At 65.3% G+C, this 18,506-nt stretch overlaps 7 protein-coding genes across 7 annotated transcripts in view; all 7 read left to right on the top strand.

Annotated features, from left to right (window-relative positions):
- Positions 1-1,046: 1,046 nt before the first annotated feature.
- EMIHUDRAFT_448523 (hypothetical protein) lies at positions 1,047-4,415 on the top strand (the record flags this gene model as incomplete). The annotated part of the gene is made up of 7 exons (XM_005759589.1): positions 1,047-1,644; positions 1,948-2,542; positions 2,631-3,050; positions 3,118-3,199; positions 3,278-3,381; positions 3,451-3,706; positions 3,822-4,415. 7 exons carry the CDS (start codon positions 1,047-1,049, stop codon positions 4,002-4,004), a joined length of 2,238 nt encoding a protein of 745 aa, XP_005759646.1. The 3' UTR covers positions 4,005-4,415.
- Positions 4,416-5,093: 678 nt separating this feature from the next.
- EMIHUDRAFT_420632 (hypothetical protein) lies at positions 5,094-7,634 on the top strand (the record flags this gene model as incomplete). Its single annotated transcript, XM_005759588.1, has 6 exons — positions 5,094-5,560; positions 5,698-5,791; positions 6,051-6,098; positions 6,264-6,644; positions 6,879-7,033; positions 7,273-7,634. The coding sequence occupies 6 exons, from the start codon at positions 5,094-5,096 to the stop codon at positions 7,430-7,432; spliced, it is 1,305 nt and encodes a 434-aa protein (XP_005759645.1). The 3' UTR covers positions 7,433-7,634.
- A 1,098-nt stretch (positions 7,635-8,732) lies between these two features.
- Positions 8,733-9,580, top strand: EMIHUDRAFT_198560 (hypothetical protein; the record flags this gene model as incomplete). Its single annotated transcript, XM_005759587.1, has 2 exons — positions 8,733-8,787; positions 9,330-9,580. The coding sequence occupies 2 exons, from the start codon at positions 8,733-8,735 to the stop codon at positions 9,578-9,580; spliced, it is 306 nt and encodes a 101-aa protein (XP_005759644.1).
- Positions 9,581-9,795: 215 nt separating this feature from the next.
- Positions 9,796-11,520, top strand: EMIHUDRAFT_97030 (hypothetical protein; the record flags this gene model as incomplete). The annotated part of the gene is made up of 1 exon (XM_005759586.1): positions 9,796-11,520. The coding sequence occupies one exon, from the start codon at positions 9,796-9,798 to the stop codon at positions 11,518-11,520; it is 1,725 nt and encodes a 574-aa protein (XP_005759643.1).
- A 625-nt stretch (positions 11,521-12,145) lies between these two features.
- EMIHUDRAFT_448521 (hypothetical protein) lies at positions 12,146-13,393 on the top strand (the record flags this gene model as incomplete). Its single annotated transcript, XM_005759585.1, has 4 exons — positions 12,146-12,163; positions 12,346-12,434; positions 12,506-12,683; positions 12,881-13,393. 4 exons carry the CDS (start codon positions 12,146-12,148, stop codon positions 12,914-12,916), a joined length of 321 nt encoding a protein of 106 aa, XP_005759642.1. The 3' UTR covers positions 12,917-13,393.
- A 1,199-nt stretch (positions 13,394-14,592) lies between these two features.
- EMIHUDRAFT_198557 (hypothetical protein) lies at positions 14,593-15,410 on the top strand (the record flags this gene model as incomplete). Its single annotated transcript, XM_005759584.1, has 2 exons — positions 14,593-15,133; positions 15,349-15,410. The coding sequence occupies 2 exons, from the start codon at positions 14,593-14,595 to the stop codon at positions 15,408-15,410; spliced, it is 603 nt and encodes a 200-aa protein (XP_005759641.1).
- Positions 15,411-16,632: 1,222 nt separating this feature from the next.
- EMIHUDRAFT_198556 (hypothetical protein) overlaps positions 16,633-18,506 on the top strand; it is a gene marked incomplete at both ends in the record, with an annotated part of 2,964 nt that continues 1,090 nt past the window's right edge. The window contains 5 exons of the mRNA XM_005759583.1: positions 16,633-16,745; positions 17,032-17,131; positions 17,441-17,674; positions 17,913-17,952; positions 18,231-18,385. Of these exons, the coding sequence (XP_005759640.1) occupies positions 16,633-16,745; positions 17,032-17,131; positions 17,441-17,674; positions 17,913-17,952; positions 18,231-18,385 (642 nt within the window). The remainder of the gene's footprint in view (positions 16,746-17,031; positions 17,132-17,440; positions 17,675-17,912; positions 17,953-18,230; positions 18,386-18,506) is intronic.

Below are 18,506 nucleotides of genomic sequence, written 5' to 3'. Positions count from 1 at the left end.
GAAGGCTTGGCCTGGCAGGTGCGAGGCGGCAGTCGGCGGGCGGAACGAGAATTTGAGAAGGCTCGCTTCGTTGGCACGGGACTGGCGCGCATAGTGAGAGACTACGCCTCGGGTCTAAGCGGCCCCTTCTCGCTCTCCTCCCACCCCGCTGTCGTGACCGTCTCCACCCCACCTCCATTTTGCCTTTAGGTATGAACGTATGATTCGATCATGAGTTCGTCCGAGAGCTCCCTCTCCCAGTCCCAGCTCAGCTCAGCAGCTCGTCCACTCCAGTGGGTTATCACTTCGGCATCCCAGCCTCCTCAAAGTGTGCGCTAGGCTGCTCTCGACGGCCACCCTCGCAGGGGTGCTGAAGGCGTGCTCAGGAGCCTCTTGATTGGTTTGATGGCGATTGAACGGCGTTTTGCCTTTAAGTTAACCGACGTGAAAAACACCGGCAGTTTGGGGAGACTAAACACAGTGCTGAGGTAGGTAGGTAGGAAGGTGAAGAACAGCCAGGCTCGGACTGGACACCAGCGCGTTATGGGTGGACGCGGGACAGATGATGACGGCACGCTCGAGCGACACACAGACACACACAAGCTCACAAGACACTCAGCCAGCGAGATGGGACAGCGAAGGAGGAGCCTCAAAACGTATGGGAGGGTAAAGTTGTGCGTCACGCTGCCCGACGTTTCTCACTTTCCGGGACAGCCCCGCCCTTTTGAGACAGGAGAGTGTGACGACTACCCCGTACGCCTGCAGCTTCTACCCCGACGCCGACCGCCCATTCCCCCCTCCTCTTTCCCCCCTCGAGTTCTCCGACCCCGACAAGCCGCCCGACGCTGGGCCTTCGCCCCGCACGCCCCCGCCCCTCTCCGCTCCGCGCACACACCCAGGCCCGACACGCACATACAAGACAAACCGGCGTTCTGCTCTCAAAAGAAAAGAAAAATCTTTTTGAAAAGCTGGTCGATCAGGTTTATCCGAGACACGGCATCTCCCAACCTCAAAAACAGCGACCGCCGAGGCATTCGCCATCGGCCTGTGGGCCTTTCTCGACAGTTATGGCCGTCGGACTCCTCGCGCTGGCCGCCATCGCCGCTCCCACGTCCACGACCGCACGGTCGCCACTCTTCAGTTCCACGCCAGACCCTCCGCTCGACGCACGTGTGGTCTCCTCCGGGGCCTACCACAGCGACGGACTGGCTGAGCCATACCGCGACACCGTCCTCTCGGTCTGCGGCATCATGGCGGCATGCACCGAGTCTGGCTATACTTGGAAGATCAACTTTGAACCCAAACCCGACGAAATTTGGCCAGAGTATCTCGCTGAGGTCCACGCCGAAGAGGTCGCCGGGCGGAGTCTGTCAGGAGCCACGGCGACCATCTCCCACGAATTCAAGCTTCCGGGCCACTACCGCGTCGAGGTTTCGTATGGAAGAAGCTCGCAAGTCACCTTCGTCCGCTGCGCATACGCCCGCCGCGAGGTGCGTGACCTCGCTAAAGCTGATTGGGACAAGTACGTGGAGGCGATGTGGACCATTGCGCTGCTGCCATCGGAGCTGGGGCAGGAGCGGTTCGCGTGCCCCAACTTCTATAACCTCAACGTCTTTACCACGATGCACGGCGTCAACAGCATGAATCGGACGTGCGACCAGGCATGTGCACGCTCTTCACCCCATCACCTTCACGAGCCAGCAGGCCAGCAGCACCTCTCAGTGCACGTCCCCGGCCCTCGCAGGTTCACTTCAATCTCTTCCAGGAGCCGTCACACCAAGCCTGGATGACGCTCCTCGAGCGGTCGCTACAATGCGTCCACCCGACGGTGTCCATGCCGTACTACAACATTGCTTGGGACATGAAGAACCTTTATGGCGCTCGCACCCCCCCCCCCCCCCCCGAGCAACCACGCATGCCAGCGATGCCACGCATCTGCAGCTGACGCTTCTGCGCCTCGCCCTACAGACCCGGAAGTCGGCATCAAGTCGTTGCTGGACTCCGAAATCGTTGGTCCGGCCTACTACGGCGGCGGCAAGGCTAACTACGACGATCGCGACCCGTACGACCCGTACTATGTCGAGGACGGCCGCTTTGCGCGTTTCCCCCTGCGGGCAAACCGGACGGGGCTCTGCGAGGAGTCGCGGCCTCTCTTTGACGACGCATACGTCGATCACTGCAAGTCGATCATGGAGGGCGAGGGTGTGTATACCTTTCGCGGCCCTGCAAACTCGAGCGGCATCTGGATGGTGGAGCCACGCTCCGACGATTCGTACGAGTACGTCTCTCGGCGCAGCTTCTACGGCTATGCCAACGAGGCTGGCGTCGGCGACATCGCGCTGCCACATCTCATCCCGACCTACGAGGTGCTCGCAATGGCGACGAGCATGCCGCTGCTGACCGAGGCGGCCTCTTACATCATGAACGACCCAGTGCACGGATACGCGCACTACACCCTCTCAGGGCTATGGGGTGGCGGGCTCGACTCCTCGACGATGTGCAGGGCGGATGCGCTGGGACCCGCCCCCATCCCGCTGATGGAAGTGATCAAGGACCCCAGCAGGCACCCCACCCCCCCTCACCCACTCACCCACCCACCCCCAAGCAGCCCTCCTCTCCCACGCCTATCTCCCTGGCCATCCCGTCCACAGGTACGCGGTCTTCGCGTGGTACAACCACATCATCGGCCGGGAGAATGGCTGCTTCACTTGCGACCGCGACGGGTGCACCCGCACATCCGACGCAGACGAGAAAGGCTGTGCTGACCTCAATTTCGAAACGCCTCAGTGGAGCGAGTTCGCCGAGGTGGACCCGATCACTGGCTACGCGAACTTCTGGCACCTGCACCTCAACCAGTTCAACAACGGCATGTGGATGAAGGAGATTTTTTACGGGATGAGTGGCAGGGCACTCGGCAACGACAAGATCTTCATGCCGAACACAGGCACATTCGGCCGCCACCCGTGGGCCAACCAAGACCCACTCTTCCTCGCGCACCACGCCTTCACCTTTGTGGCCTGGGACCTCGCGATGAAGAACATCCGTGACAAGGGCATCAGCCAGCCGCCGTTGTGCGTCGTTTGCAGGGCGCCTGGTAGTGAGTGATGGTACCTCTTGAACCCTGAATGGTGCTTGTAGGTACGACCTCGAGGAGTTCATCCGGCAGCGCGGCGTCGACGAATGCCCGGGCCACAATCCAGACGACGCGACGGCCACCGCCGTAGACCGTAGCGAGCCCCATCTCGACACCTTAGCCCGCAGGTCAAGGCCCTGAGCATGAAAATGGCCGTGCACCCAGGTGTATCGCAACCTCGTGCGCTACCGCAGTGGCCAAACGCCCGGTTCGCGTCAGACATGGCGCGACATCATGACCATGTGGGCGCCCGACCGCAAAGACTACGAGTGCGGCCCCTCTAGGTTTTGACACACCCTGGCCAATTGCCCTCGCACATCCTCGCCTATGCATAACAGATGGATCGTCAAGGATCCGTACCTCACCGACCTCGAGTTGCTCGCCAACTCGCCCGACTGCAATGAGGCATGCGAGGACAGCGCCAGCATCATCAGCACGTTCCCGCCTTTCCCGGACTTGGACCTCACGCCGACGCAAATGTGCCAAGCCACCATCCAGAACCTCGTTGGCTCCGGCATGACCGGACGGCAGGCATGCGACACCAGGCTCAATGCCATCAGCAACCAAACGTTCTTCCTCGCAGACTTCCTCACGGTCTGCCCCCCCCCCCCCCCCAAAACGCGGCTCCCTCGTGCACAACACGCGGCTCCCTCCGCGCTTGAGCGTCAACGAAGCCAAGTGCCGCCTCACACCGCCCGTGCAACCACAGGTCGAGAACTCGTGTGAGATGAGCTGCAGGTTCTGCACTTTCGTGTGCGCAAACAGTGGACCCCGCCCAGGGCAGCTTGCTGCTGTCAATGACCGCGACGAGGGGCTCAGCCAGGCCCTGGAGGAGCGCATCGAGAAGTACTTGGCCAGTGGCCAGCACAAGAGCCGCGGCGGCCTGGTCTGACGATTTAGTCACATAGTTGTCCAGAGATGCCAGTGCGCGTGAGTGGCCTCGTGGCGGTGGCCGCCCGTGCTCTCTTCTCTCTCCTACCCGTTGGAACCAAGCGGGGGCGTGCATTCGCTCTCCACTAGTTGGCCGTGGCGGTGGCCGCGCGTACTCATCTCTCTTCTCTCTCCTCCCCTTTGGCCAGGCGTGCATTCGCTCTCCACTAGTTGGCCGTGGCGGTGGCCGCCCGTACTCTCTTCTCTCTCCTACCCGTTGGCCAGGCGGGGGCGTGCATTCGCTCTCCACTAGTTGGCCGTGGCGGTGGCCGCGCGTATAGGCTACTCGTGTTTGTGTGTTCGCTCCTTTCCTCGGGCCGTTCCAACCTTCCAGCATCTCCTAAGGTAGTATAGTAGGATGAGAACGGGTGCCGGCGGCGCAGGTCTTCTAAAAAAATGGTAGAGCACCCGCCGACTTTGATTGAGGAGTGCCGGACAATGTCAATGAACTGCTTGCCCATGCTTGGGCCGCATGGGCGTCAGGTTGAGGCTGTGAAGCTCCACCAGTTGTGCTCCACGGAGAGCCGCGAGAGGATGCGAATCATCGCCTCGTCTTGCGACGTCACCGCCTCTCCGGTGGCCTGCGCGCACAGCGACGCGGGCCTCGCTACCCGCTCGTCCGCGCTCCACTCACCGCCGCCGCTCCCGGTGGCGGCAGCGGCCGAGGGCGGAGCGCGTGCATAGACCGTTGTTTTTGGTACCACTTCCACTATTGCAATATGTGTACAGTAATCCCACGTGTTGGGCGCCCCATTCCGTTGCGGCTGGGTCGGCTCAGGGCCCCGTCCACTTCCCTCCCACTTGGCGCGTGATGATGAGGAGATGCCACCCAGGCCAGCCAGGGCAGGGGCGGAGGGCGAGGGCGGAGGGCGGGATGGGCGCCAAGCGGGAGGGAGCGGACGGAGCTCCGGATCCGGCTGTAAAAAAGAAAAATAGCGTGTCGGAGCTCGCGAAGCGGCTTGCCCGTCGCACAGCTTCTGCGTCCTACGTCTGGCACGCGTCCCGAGCAGCAATGGCAGGCAGCACGCACTGCATCCCACCGTCGCCGACGATGAAGCCGAGCGCGCCGCCGACTCGCTTCCCGAAGAACAAGGTCCGCATCCTGCTGCTCGAGAACGTGCACCAGCGCGCCATCGACATGTTCCACCAGGAGGGCTTCTACGTCGAGACAGCGACCGCGCTGAGCAAGGAGGAGCTGCTTGACAAGCTTGCGGGCAGGAACGGGCACGAGGCGATCCACGCCATCGGCGTCCGCTCCAAGACGGTGCTCTCCGCCGAGTGCTTTGAGCTCGCCAAGCGGCTGCTCTGCGTCGGGTGCTACTGCATTGGCACGGACAACCACGACCTGCCAAAGGCGGAGCAGTGCGGGATCCCGATCTTCAACGCGCCCTTCGCCAACACGCGCTCCGTCGCCGAGCTCGTCATCACCGAGATCATCGCCCTCTCCCGCCAGCTCATGGACCGCTCTGCAGAGTGCCACCGTGGCGGCTGGTACAAGGCGAGACGCTTCCGAGACGCGTCCGAGACGCCCCTTGCGAGATGCCCCTTCCGAGGTACCCCTTCCGAGATACCCCTTCGGAGACACCCCTTCCGAGCGTTCGAGTCGCTTCCGCCAACCACCTGGGCCGTTCGGATTGCGCGAGATTCGGGCCGAGATTGCAATCTCCCCCTCCGCAGGTGTCCAAGGGGTGCTGCGAGGTGCGCGGCAAGACGCTCGGCATCGTCGGGTACGGGCACGTCGGCTCGCAGGTCTCGGCCAGCCCTCGGCCAGACCTCGGCCAGACCTCGGGCAGACCTCGGGCAGACTTCGGGCTGGCCTCGGCTGACCTCGGCTGACCTCGGCTGATTCCGTCTAGACCTCGTCTAGACTTCGGCCACCTCTTGGCCACATCTTGGCCACATCTCGGCCACCCCTCGGCCACCCCTCGGCCACCCCTCGGCCACCCCTCGCCCACACCTCGCCCACCCCTCGGCCACCCCTCGCCCACACCTCGCCCACACCTCGCAGGTCTCCGTGCTGGCCGAGTCGCTGGGCATGCGCGTTGTCTACCACGACGTGAGAGAGAGCCGAGATATAGCCGCGATATGGCCGAGATATGCCGGCCCCTCGTCTGCCATGACGCGAGCCCAAGCCGAAGGCTTCGCGGATCTCGGCCGATCTCGGCCGATCTCGGCCGATCTCGGCCGATCTCGGCTGATCTCGGCTGATCTCGGCCCTCAGGTGATTCCGAAGATGGCGCTCGGCAACGCGAGCCAGTGCGGCAGCATGGAGGAGGTGCTGGAGCAGGCGGACTACGTCACGCTGCACGTGCCGCGGCTGCCGTCGACCAAGAACCTGATCGGCGCGGCGCAGCTCGCGGCGATGAAGAAGGGGTCGTACCTGATTAACGCGGCGCGCGGGGAGGTCGTCGTCGTCGACGACCTCGCAGAGGCGCTGCGCAGCGGCCACCTCGCCGGCGCCGCCGCCGACGTCTTTCCGTCCGAGCCAAAGAAGAACGGGGAGGAGCTGTTCGAGTCGCCGCTGTGCGGCTTGCCCAACGTCATCCTGACGCCGCACATCGGAGGCTCGACCGAAGAGGCGCAGGCGGCCATCGGCGTCGAGGTACCCGAACGCACCCTCCCCCACCCCCACGGTCCCCGAACCCCCCTCCCCCCACGGTACCCTCCCCCACCCTCCCCTCCCCCCGCGGTACCCTCCCCCACCCTCCCCCACCCCCACGGTCCCCGAACCCACTCTCCCCTCCCCCCACGGTACCCGAACCCACCCTCCCATCCTCCCACGGTACCCGAACCCACACTCCCCTACCCCACGGTACCCGAACCCACTCTCCCCTAGGTTGCGAGCGCGATGATCAAGTGCATCAACACGGGCGTCACATACGGCGCAGTCAACTTCCCGCAGGTCGACATCATGCCTCGCGTCGGCACGCACCGGCTGATCAACTGCCACCGCAATGTGCCCGGCGTGCTGATGAAGGTCAACACGGCGCTCTCGCAGGCGGGCTGCCCAAACAGAAAGCATTCTTAGCGTCAAGCCCCCCTCAAAGAGTGTAGGGACAAGTCACCACCCGTACACAGGAGAGGTGGGAGTGCCCCCCGCCCCGCCTTGCGCTGCCTGCACGGGATAGCGTGCCCCGATGACGGCGACACATAGCGGGGGACACTCGCAGGCGGGCTGCAACATCTTTGCGCAGCTCTAGGAACCGTCTAGGAACCGTCTAGGAACATACCTCGCAGGCGGGCTGCAACATCTTTGCGCAGCAGCTGACGACCTCCGAGACGGTGGGCTACATGGTGGTCGACGTCGACGTCTTCACCTCCGAGGAGTGCATGACCATCATCAAGTCGCTCGGAGAGTCGATCCGCTCGCGCATCCTGTGGGCGCAGTGAGGCGGCGCCGCGCCGGCCGACCGCACGGCCCCCAGGCCGACCGCACGGCTCAGATTCCATGGCTCTGATTCCATGGCGCAGATCGCACTCTATCGCTAGTGCCCTCTGCTGGCGCCTCTCCGCCCCCTCTTGCGCCGCGCGCTTGCCTAGCTTGCCGCTGTTCCTGACATGTACTTATGAGTCTGTGGCCGGGGGCACGTCGGACGACGCGGGCGTCTGCGGGTCTGTGCGCTGCGCGCGCAACTGGGGGGCGAGACCCGGAATCGCGCCGCCGCGACGGGTCAGAATTCTTTTAGAAAGTAAAATTCTTAAATACATAAATAAAACGGACATGCCAAACCGCAAACGAGGGGTGGGAGAAGCAGAAGCGAGAAGCAGAAGGGGACAGGGTCCCCTGCTACGGCTTTAGAGCGTAGAGGGGTGTAGACAGCGTCCTAATCTAAAATCTGAGGTGTGAGGATTCAGGATTGAGGCATCGCTTCAGTGAGGCCAAAGTGAGTTTATGGATGTGTGAGAACGGTACGGGACACGAGGAAGGAAGCACGCGACTCTGCTGCACGGCGTTTCAGAATTTTTCTCAGCGTGAGCGAGACGTGGAAGAGTGCCACCGTCGGGTAGGATGGCCTCTCTTGGCACAGAGGGTACCCTCTGAGACGAGCAGATCTGGGCCGCCTTGCCTCAACCCCCCCCCCCCCCCCCCGAGACAACCCCGTAGTTCCCCCCCTCCACCCCGGGCGGGTCGACTCATCCATGGCCGGCATTACGGTCGGCGCGGGCCGCCGAACATTTGCTGCTCGCGGAGCATCAACCTCGAAACCAATTATATAAATAAATAGAGATGCAAAGCGAGCTGGCCGCGCTCGCCATCGGCAGCACGGCAAGGCGCTTGGGCAGCGCCTGCGCAAGAGCCAGGAGCGAGACGCGGCTCTCGCCCGTGTGCCGTGATGCGAGCGATAGCCTCCACGCTCGCCGAGCCCCCGCACTTTTGGAGCGCTGCCTCGATTGCGGCGAGCGAATGCGCCGTCGCCGGGTCGTCGAGGCTGCCCGTGCGGCGAGCGTCGAAGGGCGCCGATGCAAAGCGCACGAATTTGGGCGGCTTGGCGTTTACCGTCGACGAGGGCGCGAGCGGCTTGGCGAACGAGCCGTGAACCGCGAACTGGTTCATGAACCGGGTTCACGGTTCACCCCGTGAACTGAGGCCTGCTCCTCGGGCGAGGGAGACAGTGGACCGACGGACATACAAAGGGCGCGCCCAGTTCTTTTCTCGCAAAATTCTTTTCTCGCCGGCGGCGGCCGAGAAATGTCGATGGGCGCCTTCTCAGTGATTTTCAGCGCCGGTGCCAGAGGCACTGAAGGTTCACTCCACCCTCCGCCACCATGCTGTGCCAAGCCTGACCTAGCCGTGCCTTCTCGTCTTAGCCTCTCGCTGTTGCTTCTCGCGCCGCAAGCTCTCACGGAGCTTTCCCCAGCCCGTGTGCCCTCCGCGCCTCGTGTGATCCACACGCGATCCGGCTCCTGCCCGGCGCAGGTAGCCGTCTTTGACCGCAGACGCGCAGTCTCGCACGCGGTGATTCGGCGAAGATGCGCGCGCGCGCAGACCGCTCGGGCCCGCTGCTCCTGCGCACTAAGGACGCCCGCCCGCCCCGCGCCCGCGGCGCGTGCGCGGCCCCCATCCGGCGGCCGCACGCCTGATTGAGCCGGCTCGCTGCTCGTCACAGGCGGTGGCGCTCACCCGCATGGACGAGGCACCCTGACGCGGTGCGTGCGCAGCGCCAACCGTCGCCGGCCCAGACTGAGGACTCGGACGGCCAGGGGCCGACAACTGATCGAGGTTTAGGGAGCCGCAGTCCCGGAGGGCCCCCTGCCCAGACGGATTTTGCTCTTCTCGCGACGGCAGGCTCGCCGGAACAACTGTCGCCGGGGAGTGGAAATGTCGTAACAGTGCCGCTGCAGCGCTGCGCTCTCCCTTTGCGGCCTCCCGGCCACGAGATAGCCGCGCGGTCGCAGTCGCCGGCCGTTGCACAGATGCGGCGGGTGCAACCGCGCGTATACGCGTCCGCCGCGGCGGAGAGGCGTCGCGTGTTTGAAGTCTTGGTGCAGAGTGGCGCCCGCGCGCCAGAGTCCGTTGCAGCTGCAGCCTGCAGCTAAAGACGTGTTCATCTTTAAACCAAATAAACCGAGGTGAGCGTGGTGGGTGCGGCGGGAGAGCTCGGAACGGTTCTAGCGCGAGCGAAACTCTATTAGCCTGGCTTTTTCTTTTCACCAGACGGCTTGATCGGCTCAGCCACGCTAAAGGAGTCACGCTCGGTCGAGTTTGCGTTTGCCCGTGCTGCTCGCGAGCTCGGCTGCTTGTACGGGCGACGATGGGTAGGCCGATTCCGCGGAACCTCCAGGCTGCCCACGACAAGAAGTGGATCCCCAAGAGCATCGGCAAAGGCACACACCACCGCGAAAAGAATCGAGCGCTGCTCGACGCCGGCTGGACCATCCTGCACAGTGGCAGCAAGAGCGACTGCCGCGTGGGCTACTACGCGCCAAATGGTGTCGGCTTCGACTCACTTTCCAAGGCGTGGACCGCACACGAGGCTGGCAAGACGGACGAGGGCAGCATCCGCGAGTACGTTTCGGAGGCGGGCATGAGGCTCGTCCGGACGGAGCTCAACGGGCACCTCTTCGAGAAGAAGGGGGTCAAGGAGAGGCCGTCACAGGCGGGCTTGGCGGCCGTCCGCACGCCGCTCAACGCGGCCGCGATCGATGCGGGCGAGCTCAAGGAGCGGGCGTCGACCGCGGGCAAGCGGCCGTCAGAGGCGGGCAAGTGCAATCCCGCAAACCAGCGCAGGTCGTGGGCGGCGGCCGCCGCGCGAGGCACCGGCGAGACGCAGGACGGCCTCTCGCCGCAGGAGCGAGAGGACATGGCGCAGCAGGTTGCGGGCGAGGTCAACGCCGTCGCGATCGCCGCGCTCGATCACAGCGGGAGCACCTCCGTCTACGTCGCCGTCGGCAGCTACCGCCGCATGGTGACCAACCTGCAGGAGGCCAAAAAAAAGGGGTGGAAGTGCCTCGGCGCATGTGAGGTCCTCGCCTCCCTGCTCCGCTCCACCCCGGTCGCCTTCGTCCTCGATGAGCACGGCCACGCGCAGCGCTTCTGCACCGCAAGCCTGCGGAAGCACCTGAAGGCGGGCAACATCGAGGTCTTCGTGAGCGAGGAGTGCATGCATGCCGCGTCGACCGCCAAGCGGTCGGAGGTGCTCTCCCACACGGAGCTGATGCAGCAGTACCCGCACCCGCGCACCCTCATGTCGGGCATCTCCAAGGGCGGGCCGCAGCAGGGCCAGGCCTGCGGCCACGCGCTCGGCGTGCTGATGATGCACTGCATGGGCGAGCACTTCGTCGCGCCGCAGGTCGACACGTACGTCCTCGAGATCCAAGCCAGCCCGGCCTACCGCGAGCGGAAGGACGAGCTGGGCAGCACCTGGCAGGAGCACGCGCAGCAGCAGGCGTCGTCGTCGTCCGCGCCGCTCGTGCTGCCGCCGTGGTCGCGCGCCTTCACCTGCAAGCTCGAGAACCCTCAGCGGAAGGGGCACTGGCACAACAAGTACTGGACCGCCTCCTTCGAGCCGGAGAACGCGGTGCTCGTTTTCACGTGGGGCCCGCGCGGCGAGTCGCACACGAACGTCCTCCGCCTCCAGTTTGGCGGGCAGCACGCCGCGCTCGCGAGCGAGCTCGGCACCCGGCGGTGCACGAGCAAGCTGGCGGGCAGCCGGAGCCGCAAGACAGGCAAGCTCACCAAGGCGCCGTACACCGAGCTCGCGCCCGGCGAGGTGCTCGGCAGCGGCGGCGGCGGCGGCGGCGGCGGCGGCGGCGGCGGCAAACGCTCCTCGCGCAAGCGCTCCGCGCCGTCGCCAGCCGGCGCCGACGAGCCCGTCGCCATAGACGCCTCGGAGCCCGCGGCGCGGCCGCAGCGCAGGGCGGCCGTCGAGTCGTTGGTGCGGCTCAAGCAGATGATGTACGCTGAGCGCGACGTCCCGTTCGAGGAGGACAGCGACGACGAGGACAGCGACCACGAGGAGGACGGCGACATGGACTGACTTTTGCGCTTGGCTCCTGCCGAGAGGCGGGCAGAGGAGAGGACGGAGCCACAAATGAGAAGGGCTCCAGCGGCTCGCTTACTGAAGACTCAGGGTTCATGTGACTGGTCATGAGTGTCGTGTGCTGCACATACCGTCACGTAGCCGACAGCGGCGCCTACTGAGAGGAAAGATCTCCAGCCAGAGCAAGGCCACGGAATATCACGGCGCTTGTTGCCTTCCGGAATGTCAGCCGAAATGCCCTCATCTCTCGGGTACGTGATCGGCTACTTCAAGTGCTACTCCGTGGGAGCCGATCACGTACCCGAGGCTGAGGGCCTTCGAGAATGTGACCCACGGAGGGACTGTCTGACCGGCATCTACGAGACTGTGTGTCTTATGTGTGCAAGCGAGTAGTAGTGTAGTGACTCTCGACATATGAGCAGGAGCAGTCCGCACGGTGAGGTAGCAGCATACGATCGAGACAACATGCAGCCGAGAAGGGCCATCGAGCACCCGTAGTCGTGGCCAGATCGTGGCAGCTATGCAGCCATGTCGATGGGCAGCGGGCTGTGCCGCAGGATTAGGTGACTTCTTGTCGGACACGGCGCAGTAGCACACACCAGCGCGACGAAAAAAGAAAAAAATGCGCTACGTGTGTCCGGTTTGCAGAGAGAGAGAGATTTTTTGCTTTTGCAGCGACCCACGGTTGGACACCGCTGGCGGCTCGAGGTTACTTTTTTGAGACTGGGAACCGACAAAGAGTGCTAGCCGTCCCATCTCGTCCATTCTCCAGTCGAGCCACCGCGGAGTCTTGTGTTTTGGCGCTCATGGACAGCCTCGCAGCAGAAAAAGAGCGCGCATCCGCTCTCTCTCACGTCGTGGGAGGCCGAGGCGAAGAATCCGGCCTCTCCTCCTCCACCACTCCAGTCCTCGTTTGAATGGCACGCTTTGCACTTTCCGCCGCCACAAGTCGACGCATCTCCACTGCTTTCGCGGACTCTAGGTGCGTCGACTCGTGCAACGCGGCGATAGACTTCCTGTTTGGGATTCCGGCAAAGTGCCTGTTGGCGAGCCCCTTCACGTACGCCCCCTTGAAGGAGAAAGAAGAGGTGTCTGCCGTGAAGCCGGCGGTGCCAAAAGTGGCAAAACCAGGTAAGGGGTTCATCAAGCGGCAGAGGACGGTGCGCCTATGTTACTCCACACCAGCTGGTCTGATCCTTCTCCGCCCAGTCGTATCGTTGCTCAGGTCCACTCTCTCTTCGAACACTGGCACTAACACAGGTACACCCCGGGAAGCCGCACGAAAAGAATTTCACCGCGCCAAGTGCTCCTAGTGCCCCTCATCGACCCAATACCGGTCGCTATTCCTCGCCATTAGGCAAATGGCCTGCTGCTGACTGCGCTCGACGCCTAGAGCGGCCCCGCGTTCCTCGCGGCTCACATAGAGGCACTGCGTCGGTCCCCGGCCAGCTGATTGCATACTTATCTCCGCGTGGGCAGCTCCTGGCTGGCATGCGCGCCCTCGCGCCGACAAGGCCCCGTGCGCACCCCAGGCTCCGTGACCGGGCGTGGCTCACAGGGCGCAGAGATTGTGTGGTGCTCTGGTGCTCTATCTGGTGCCGCGCTGCTATTGCTCAGCTATGCTCGCGCACCCCTCACTGGCCTCGCGTCTGTACATCTCGTGATCAACTTGGCGGCTGCCGTGAGGAGGGCAGCAGGTGCGCGGCACAACGCTCATAGTTTAGTACGGATTGTAGCTTGAGTCTCTCCAGTGCACCAGGAAGAAGGCAGGACGAGTGTGGTTGTTTCACTGTACGTCTGTGTGATCTGACATCTGTGAAGGTCCGCCCGGAGTTGGCTCACTGTTGTCTGTTATAGGCATCGTATGATTGATCCCCCCCTAGGGTATGGGAGGACCACGGCGGCACGCCGCCACCCCACAGGGATTTCACACGGAGTGAACCAGCGGAGTCCGCTCACCCCGATATTTTTATTAGTGGGGGAACGGGAAATGGTGATTTTTGAATGAACGCCTCGGGCCCTCGCGCAAAACCACCGCTACCATGCCACAGAAGACCCTTGTGGAGGAGGGTAGGACTCTGACCTGTTCCGACCCTGATCCGACCTCTCTCGAACACCGACCTGATCCGACCGTGTTCACTTCGAACACGGTCGGATCAGGGTCGGACCAGAGTCGGAACAAGGTCGGCGTAGGTCGGGAAAATCCACCTCCCTCCCGCCGCCGCTGACCCACCCTGTTCGAGCACGGTCGGATCAGGTCGGATCACGGTCGGAACAGAGTCGGATCATGCTGTGCCCGTCCGTGCGGTCGGATCATGGTATGATCCAACCCTGTTCGAACGCTGCCGAACACGGTCGGATCACGGTCGAACACAGGTACGGATCAAGGTCGGGAAAAAGGGCCGCACGTGGGGCAGCTCATGTGTTCCGACCCTCATTCAACCCTGTTCCGACCGTGTTCGAACGCTGCCGAACACGGTCGGATCAGGGTCGGACCAGAGTCGGAACAAGGTCGGGAAAAAGGACCGTACGTGGGGCAGCTCATCTGTTCCGACCCTGATCCAACCCTGTTCCGACCTTTGTTCAAACCTAACAGGGTCGGATCAGGTCGTTCACATAAGGTCGGATCAGGGTCGGATCAGGGTCGGAACAGGTCAGAGTGCTACCCTCCTTTGTGGGCTATCCAGAACACCTAAGATCATGCCTAGCTCTAAAGTGGGCCCGAGATACGCCAGCTAAACCCCGGATTTTTTCCGGCAGCGCCAGCGGGCCACGCATGGCCGGCTACCCAAGCGGAGACACGGGAAGGCTGCCGCAAGCCGTCGCCCGTCGGTCGGGGAGAGGGGGGACGACACTGACTGCCTCGGCAGCGTGCACCTCGATCCTGTACCGTGTTTGTTATGCCCCCCCCCAATGAACACACCAGTGAGGGAGGGCGAGACGATCGAGGGGTCCCGTACCATGCGGAATCGACCCTATCAAGTGCTCAAGTGCTCTCCCCCCCGGGGTCAAGTGGTGCTGGGCGTTCACGCGGAGGGAAGGCCCCCAAAAGGGTCTTGCGCGATGCACATGTCCTCTTCGCGCAACGTCCTCTCCATCGTCGTCGATCGAGAGCTTTCCGGCAACGCGCGTGGCCTGCGCTCGCTCCCCCCTCGCTTCCTCGCCGGCATCGACGCAGGCGGCGGCCCGCGTGACCGAGCCGCCGTCGCCGCCTCTCGAGGACACGTTGGCACTGGCGAGCTATTGCTTCAGCTTGACTCGGAGATGCCTGCTCCCGCCGAGCTACGCAAGCTGATCGCTGACCTGAGCGCGCGGCTGGGCGAGTCGGCGAGCCAGCGCGAGGTCTTTCTCTGCTGCGGCGGAGACGCGATCATTTCCCGCGTCCTCCTGCGGCTGTGCAGGAGGGAGGCGGGGCGGCCGTCCGCTCGCCTGCCCGAGGGCGCTCCTCTGGACGTGATTAACGAGTGCACCCAGATCCTCGCCGAGCTCGCCATGCTCGACCTCCAGCACGCCGAGGCGCTCGCGTCGCGCCACGAGCTCATCGGCACGCTCTTCCTGCTGATGGCGGAGCCGCAGGCGGCGGACGCGGCGCTCGCCCTTTCCATGACAGGTACACGACATGTCCGGGACATGTCCCGCAGGCGGTGGACGCGGCGCTCACCCTCGCGCAGGAGCTCCTCTCCGCGGGACAGGACGTCTTCCCGCTCACCGCGGTGCCCGACCTGCCGGGCCTCATCGGCCGCCTCTCGCCCCGAGGCCTCGCGGCTCGGGCGCCGAGGAACCCTCTCGGGACCTTCTCGGGACCTCCCTGGAGCGTTCCCGTAGGCCTCGCTCTCGTCTCGCGCGCCCTCGCAGTGCTACTCGCGAAGTCGGCTGAGCAGGGCTAGGGCGGTTAGAAAGCCGGACACGTATTCTAGAAGGTTCCTAAAGGGCCCTAGAGCAGGGCTAGGGCGGCTAGAAGCCGGACACGGGTTCTTGTAGTCCGACCAGCGCTCGAGAGGACACGCACTCGACCGTATGCGGCCGTATTCTGCGGGACTCGCTGCATTCGTCGCCCCTCGTATTCACGCGGCGCTCTGAATACACTGCGCATCGCCATCTTCCCCGAGGTGGGTGTACAGCTGTGTGCTCCCGCCCCGAGGTTGGTGAATTCCGCGTGTAGGTCTGGACGCCTTTCCCGCGCCAGAGTGCGTGGAGCCCGACTTGTGCGTCGTGTGCGCAAACAACGCCGCGCTCCTGGCGCTGCCCTCCTTCCTCGCCCGCGTCGTCGCGCTGCTGCGGCTGCGCTCTCCGCCCGCGGGGCTGTGGGGCCACATCCTCGGCCCGGGGGGAGCGCTTGCGCAGGGGGGGGGGGAGGGCGAGGGGGAGGGCGAGTGGGGGACCCTCTCCGAGGCGCCGCTGCCGCACGCGCTCGTCATCCTCGCGCCCCACCAGCTGCCGGACGCGCTGCACGACATCCTCGCCGGCGCTGTCGCCGCCGCCGCCGGCGGCGGCGGCGGCGGCGCGGGCGGCGGAGGCGGCGGCGCCGCGGCCTTTGTCGGATTGGGCGGCGGGGCGGTGCACGGCTCGCTGCCGCTCGCGTCGCTGCAGACAGCGCTGTGGGTGACGCTGCAGGCCACCTGCTCCTCCCCTACCCCCACGGTCACCCTCCCCTACCCCCACGGTCCCCGAACCCACCCTCCCCTACCCCCACGGTACCCGAACCCACCCTCCCCTAACCCCCACGGTACCCGAACCCACCGCTGCAGGCTGACCTGCTCTACGTGCTTTGGGCGCTCATGGGCGGAAAGACAAAGCAGGAGGCGCAGCGGAGGCGCGTCGCCCTAGAAGGCGTGTTCTTGTCTCCCCCAACCAGCGCTCGAGAGGACACGTATTCAGCCGCCGTCCGCTGTTTTCCGCTGCATTCCCTGTCCTCGGTCGATCTCGTAGCCACGCCAGCCGGTGCTCTGAGTAAGTACTCTGCACAACCCTGGTCTTCCCGCCCCGGTGTAGTCAGCACGCAAGCTCGTAGAGCTGGGGCTGCTTGTGATTGTGGGAGATTGTGGGAGATTGTGGGAGATTGTGGGAGATAGGCTCGTCGAGCTCGGGCTGCTGCCCGTGCTGCGCAAGATGGTCGAGCGGCTCGACTGGTCGCCGCCGCCAAACACGGCCGAGCACAGCGCGCACGGCGCCGGCTGCTCCTGCTCGCCGCAGTCATGCTTGCAGCTCCAGCTGCTCCGGATGTTGCAGGCGCGACCTGACACGAACACGCGCACTGCCTCCCAGACTCTCCCCCACTGTCCCACAGTCTCCCGCAATCTCCCACCCTCCCCCGCACTCTCCCTCACTCTACCCACACTCTACCCACACTCTCCCATACTCTCCCCCCACTGTCCCACAGTCTCCCGCAATCTCCCACCCTCTCCTCCAGCAATCTCCCTCACTCTACCCACACTCTACCCACACTCTCCCAGCCTCTGAGCCGCAGCTGCGCGGGTGCAGGGCGGGTGCAGGGCGTCTTGCGAGAAGGAGCAAGGCCTCCCGTCCCGTCACCCCCCGCCATGAGCCTTCGCAGGCCATCTGCGAGAAGGAGGCTGGCGCCCTCTCCTACCACCGGCTCCTCCTCCTCGTCCCGGGGGAGGACCCTTCCTCCTCCGAGAGCGACACGCCCGCGCACACGCCCGCACACACGCCCGCAAACACGCCCGCCAGCAACACCGCGGCCAACACGCCCGCAAGCCACACGCCCGCCAGCCACACGCCCGCCAGCCACACGCCCGCCAGCCACACGCCCGCCAGCCACACGCCCCGCGAAGAGGCCGCCCAACCGCCCGACTCGGCGGCGGCGGCGGCGGCGGCGGCGGCGGCGGCGGCGGCGGCGGCGGCGGCGGCGGCGACGCGGCTGCGGGGCGACGCCGTCGCGTTGCTGCGCGTGGAGCTGACGCTCGCAGAGAGCGAGAGCGACGCGACGACGGCGGGCGGCGACGCGGAGGAGAGAGGGGTGAGGTGTGGCCGTGCGACTGAACCCGCCGCTTCTGAGTGGCAGGCGGCGGGTAGCGACTCGGAAGAGGAGGAGGTCGAGGGCGGGGTCGAGCGCGCCGTCGGCTCCGGCGGCAGCGACGGCGATTGCGAGCGGGCTGTCGACGGGAGCGGCCAAGGAGAGGAGGCGGCAGTGCTGAGGGAGGAGGAGGGGGAGGGCGAGGAGGAGGAGGGCGAAGGGGAGGGGGAGGGGGAGGGGGAGGAGGAGGGCCAAGGCCAAGCCGAGGGGGAGGGGGGCGAAGGGTAGGGGGGGGAGGGGGAGGGCGAGGGGGAGGGGGAGGAGGGTCGCGACTCGGACGGGTACGCCACTCCCCTGGAGCATCTGGACGACAGCCCCGAGGGCGGAGCCTCAGAGGGCGCGCTGACCCGAGGACGCGGAGGAGGAGGCGCAGGCGCAGGCGCAGGCGAGGCGTGCTCTTCTTCGTCCGCCGCGCCCGCCGCGCCCGCACCCGCCGCGGCGTCCGACTCCGACGAGGAGTCCGAGGGGGCGCGAGTGCCGACAGACGTTCGGCTGACGGCCGCCGCCGCCCCCGCCGCCGCCCCTTGCGCCGCCGCCCCTCCCCCCCCTCCCGCATCTGCTGCCGCGCCTTCCGCCTCCGCTGGCGCCGCCGCCGCCTCCGAAATGGCCTCCGAACTGGCGCTGGCGGAGGCGGCGGCAGCGATGCCGACACCCGAAGAGGTGCCGGCAGGGTGCCTGCTCCACATGCTGCTCTCGCTGCTACTGCAGCAGCCGCCGACCTCCCTCTACCTCCTCGGGCTCGCCTCGTGCGTGCACAAGTGGGTGCAGGCCTCGGCGCCCGCAGAGCAGCGGCTCGTCGCGTCGCACCCCGGGTTCGTCCGTTTCGTGCTCGAGCGACTCCTCGACCCCGAGCCAACCGAGCCGCAGCTGCAGGCCGCCGCCCTTTCCCTGCCCCCTTCCCCCGGCGCTACCCCCGGCGCTTCCCCCCCCCTCCCCCCCTCCGTTC

The sequence above is a fragment of the Emiliania huxleyi genome (assembly GCF_000372725.1).
Source record: "Emiliania huxleyi CCMP1516 unplaced genomic scaffold EMIHUscaffold_8, whole genome shotgun sequence".
Lineage (NCBI taxonomy): Eukaryota > Haptophyta > Isochrysidales > Noelaerhabdaceae > Emiliania > Emiliania huxleyi.
This window is presented reverse-complemented; position numbering and strand designations above follow the sequence as displayed.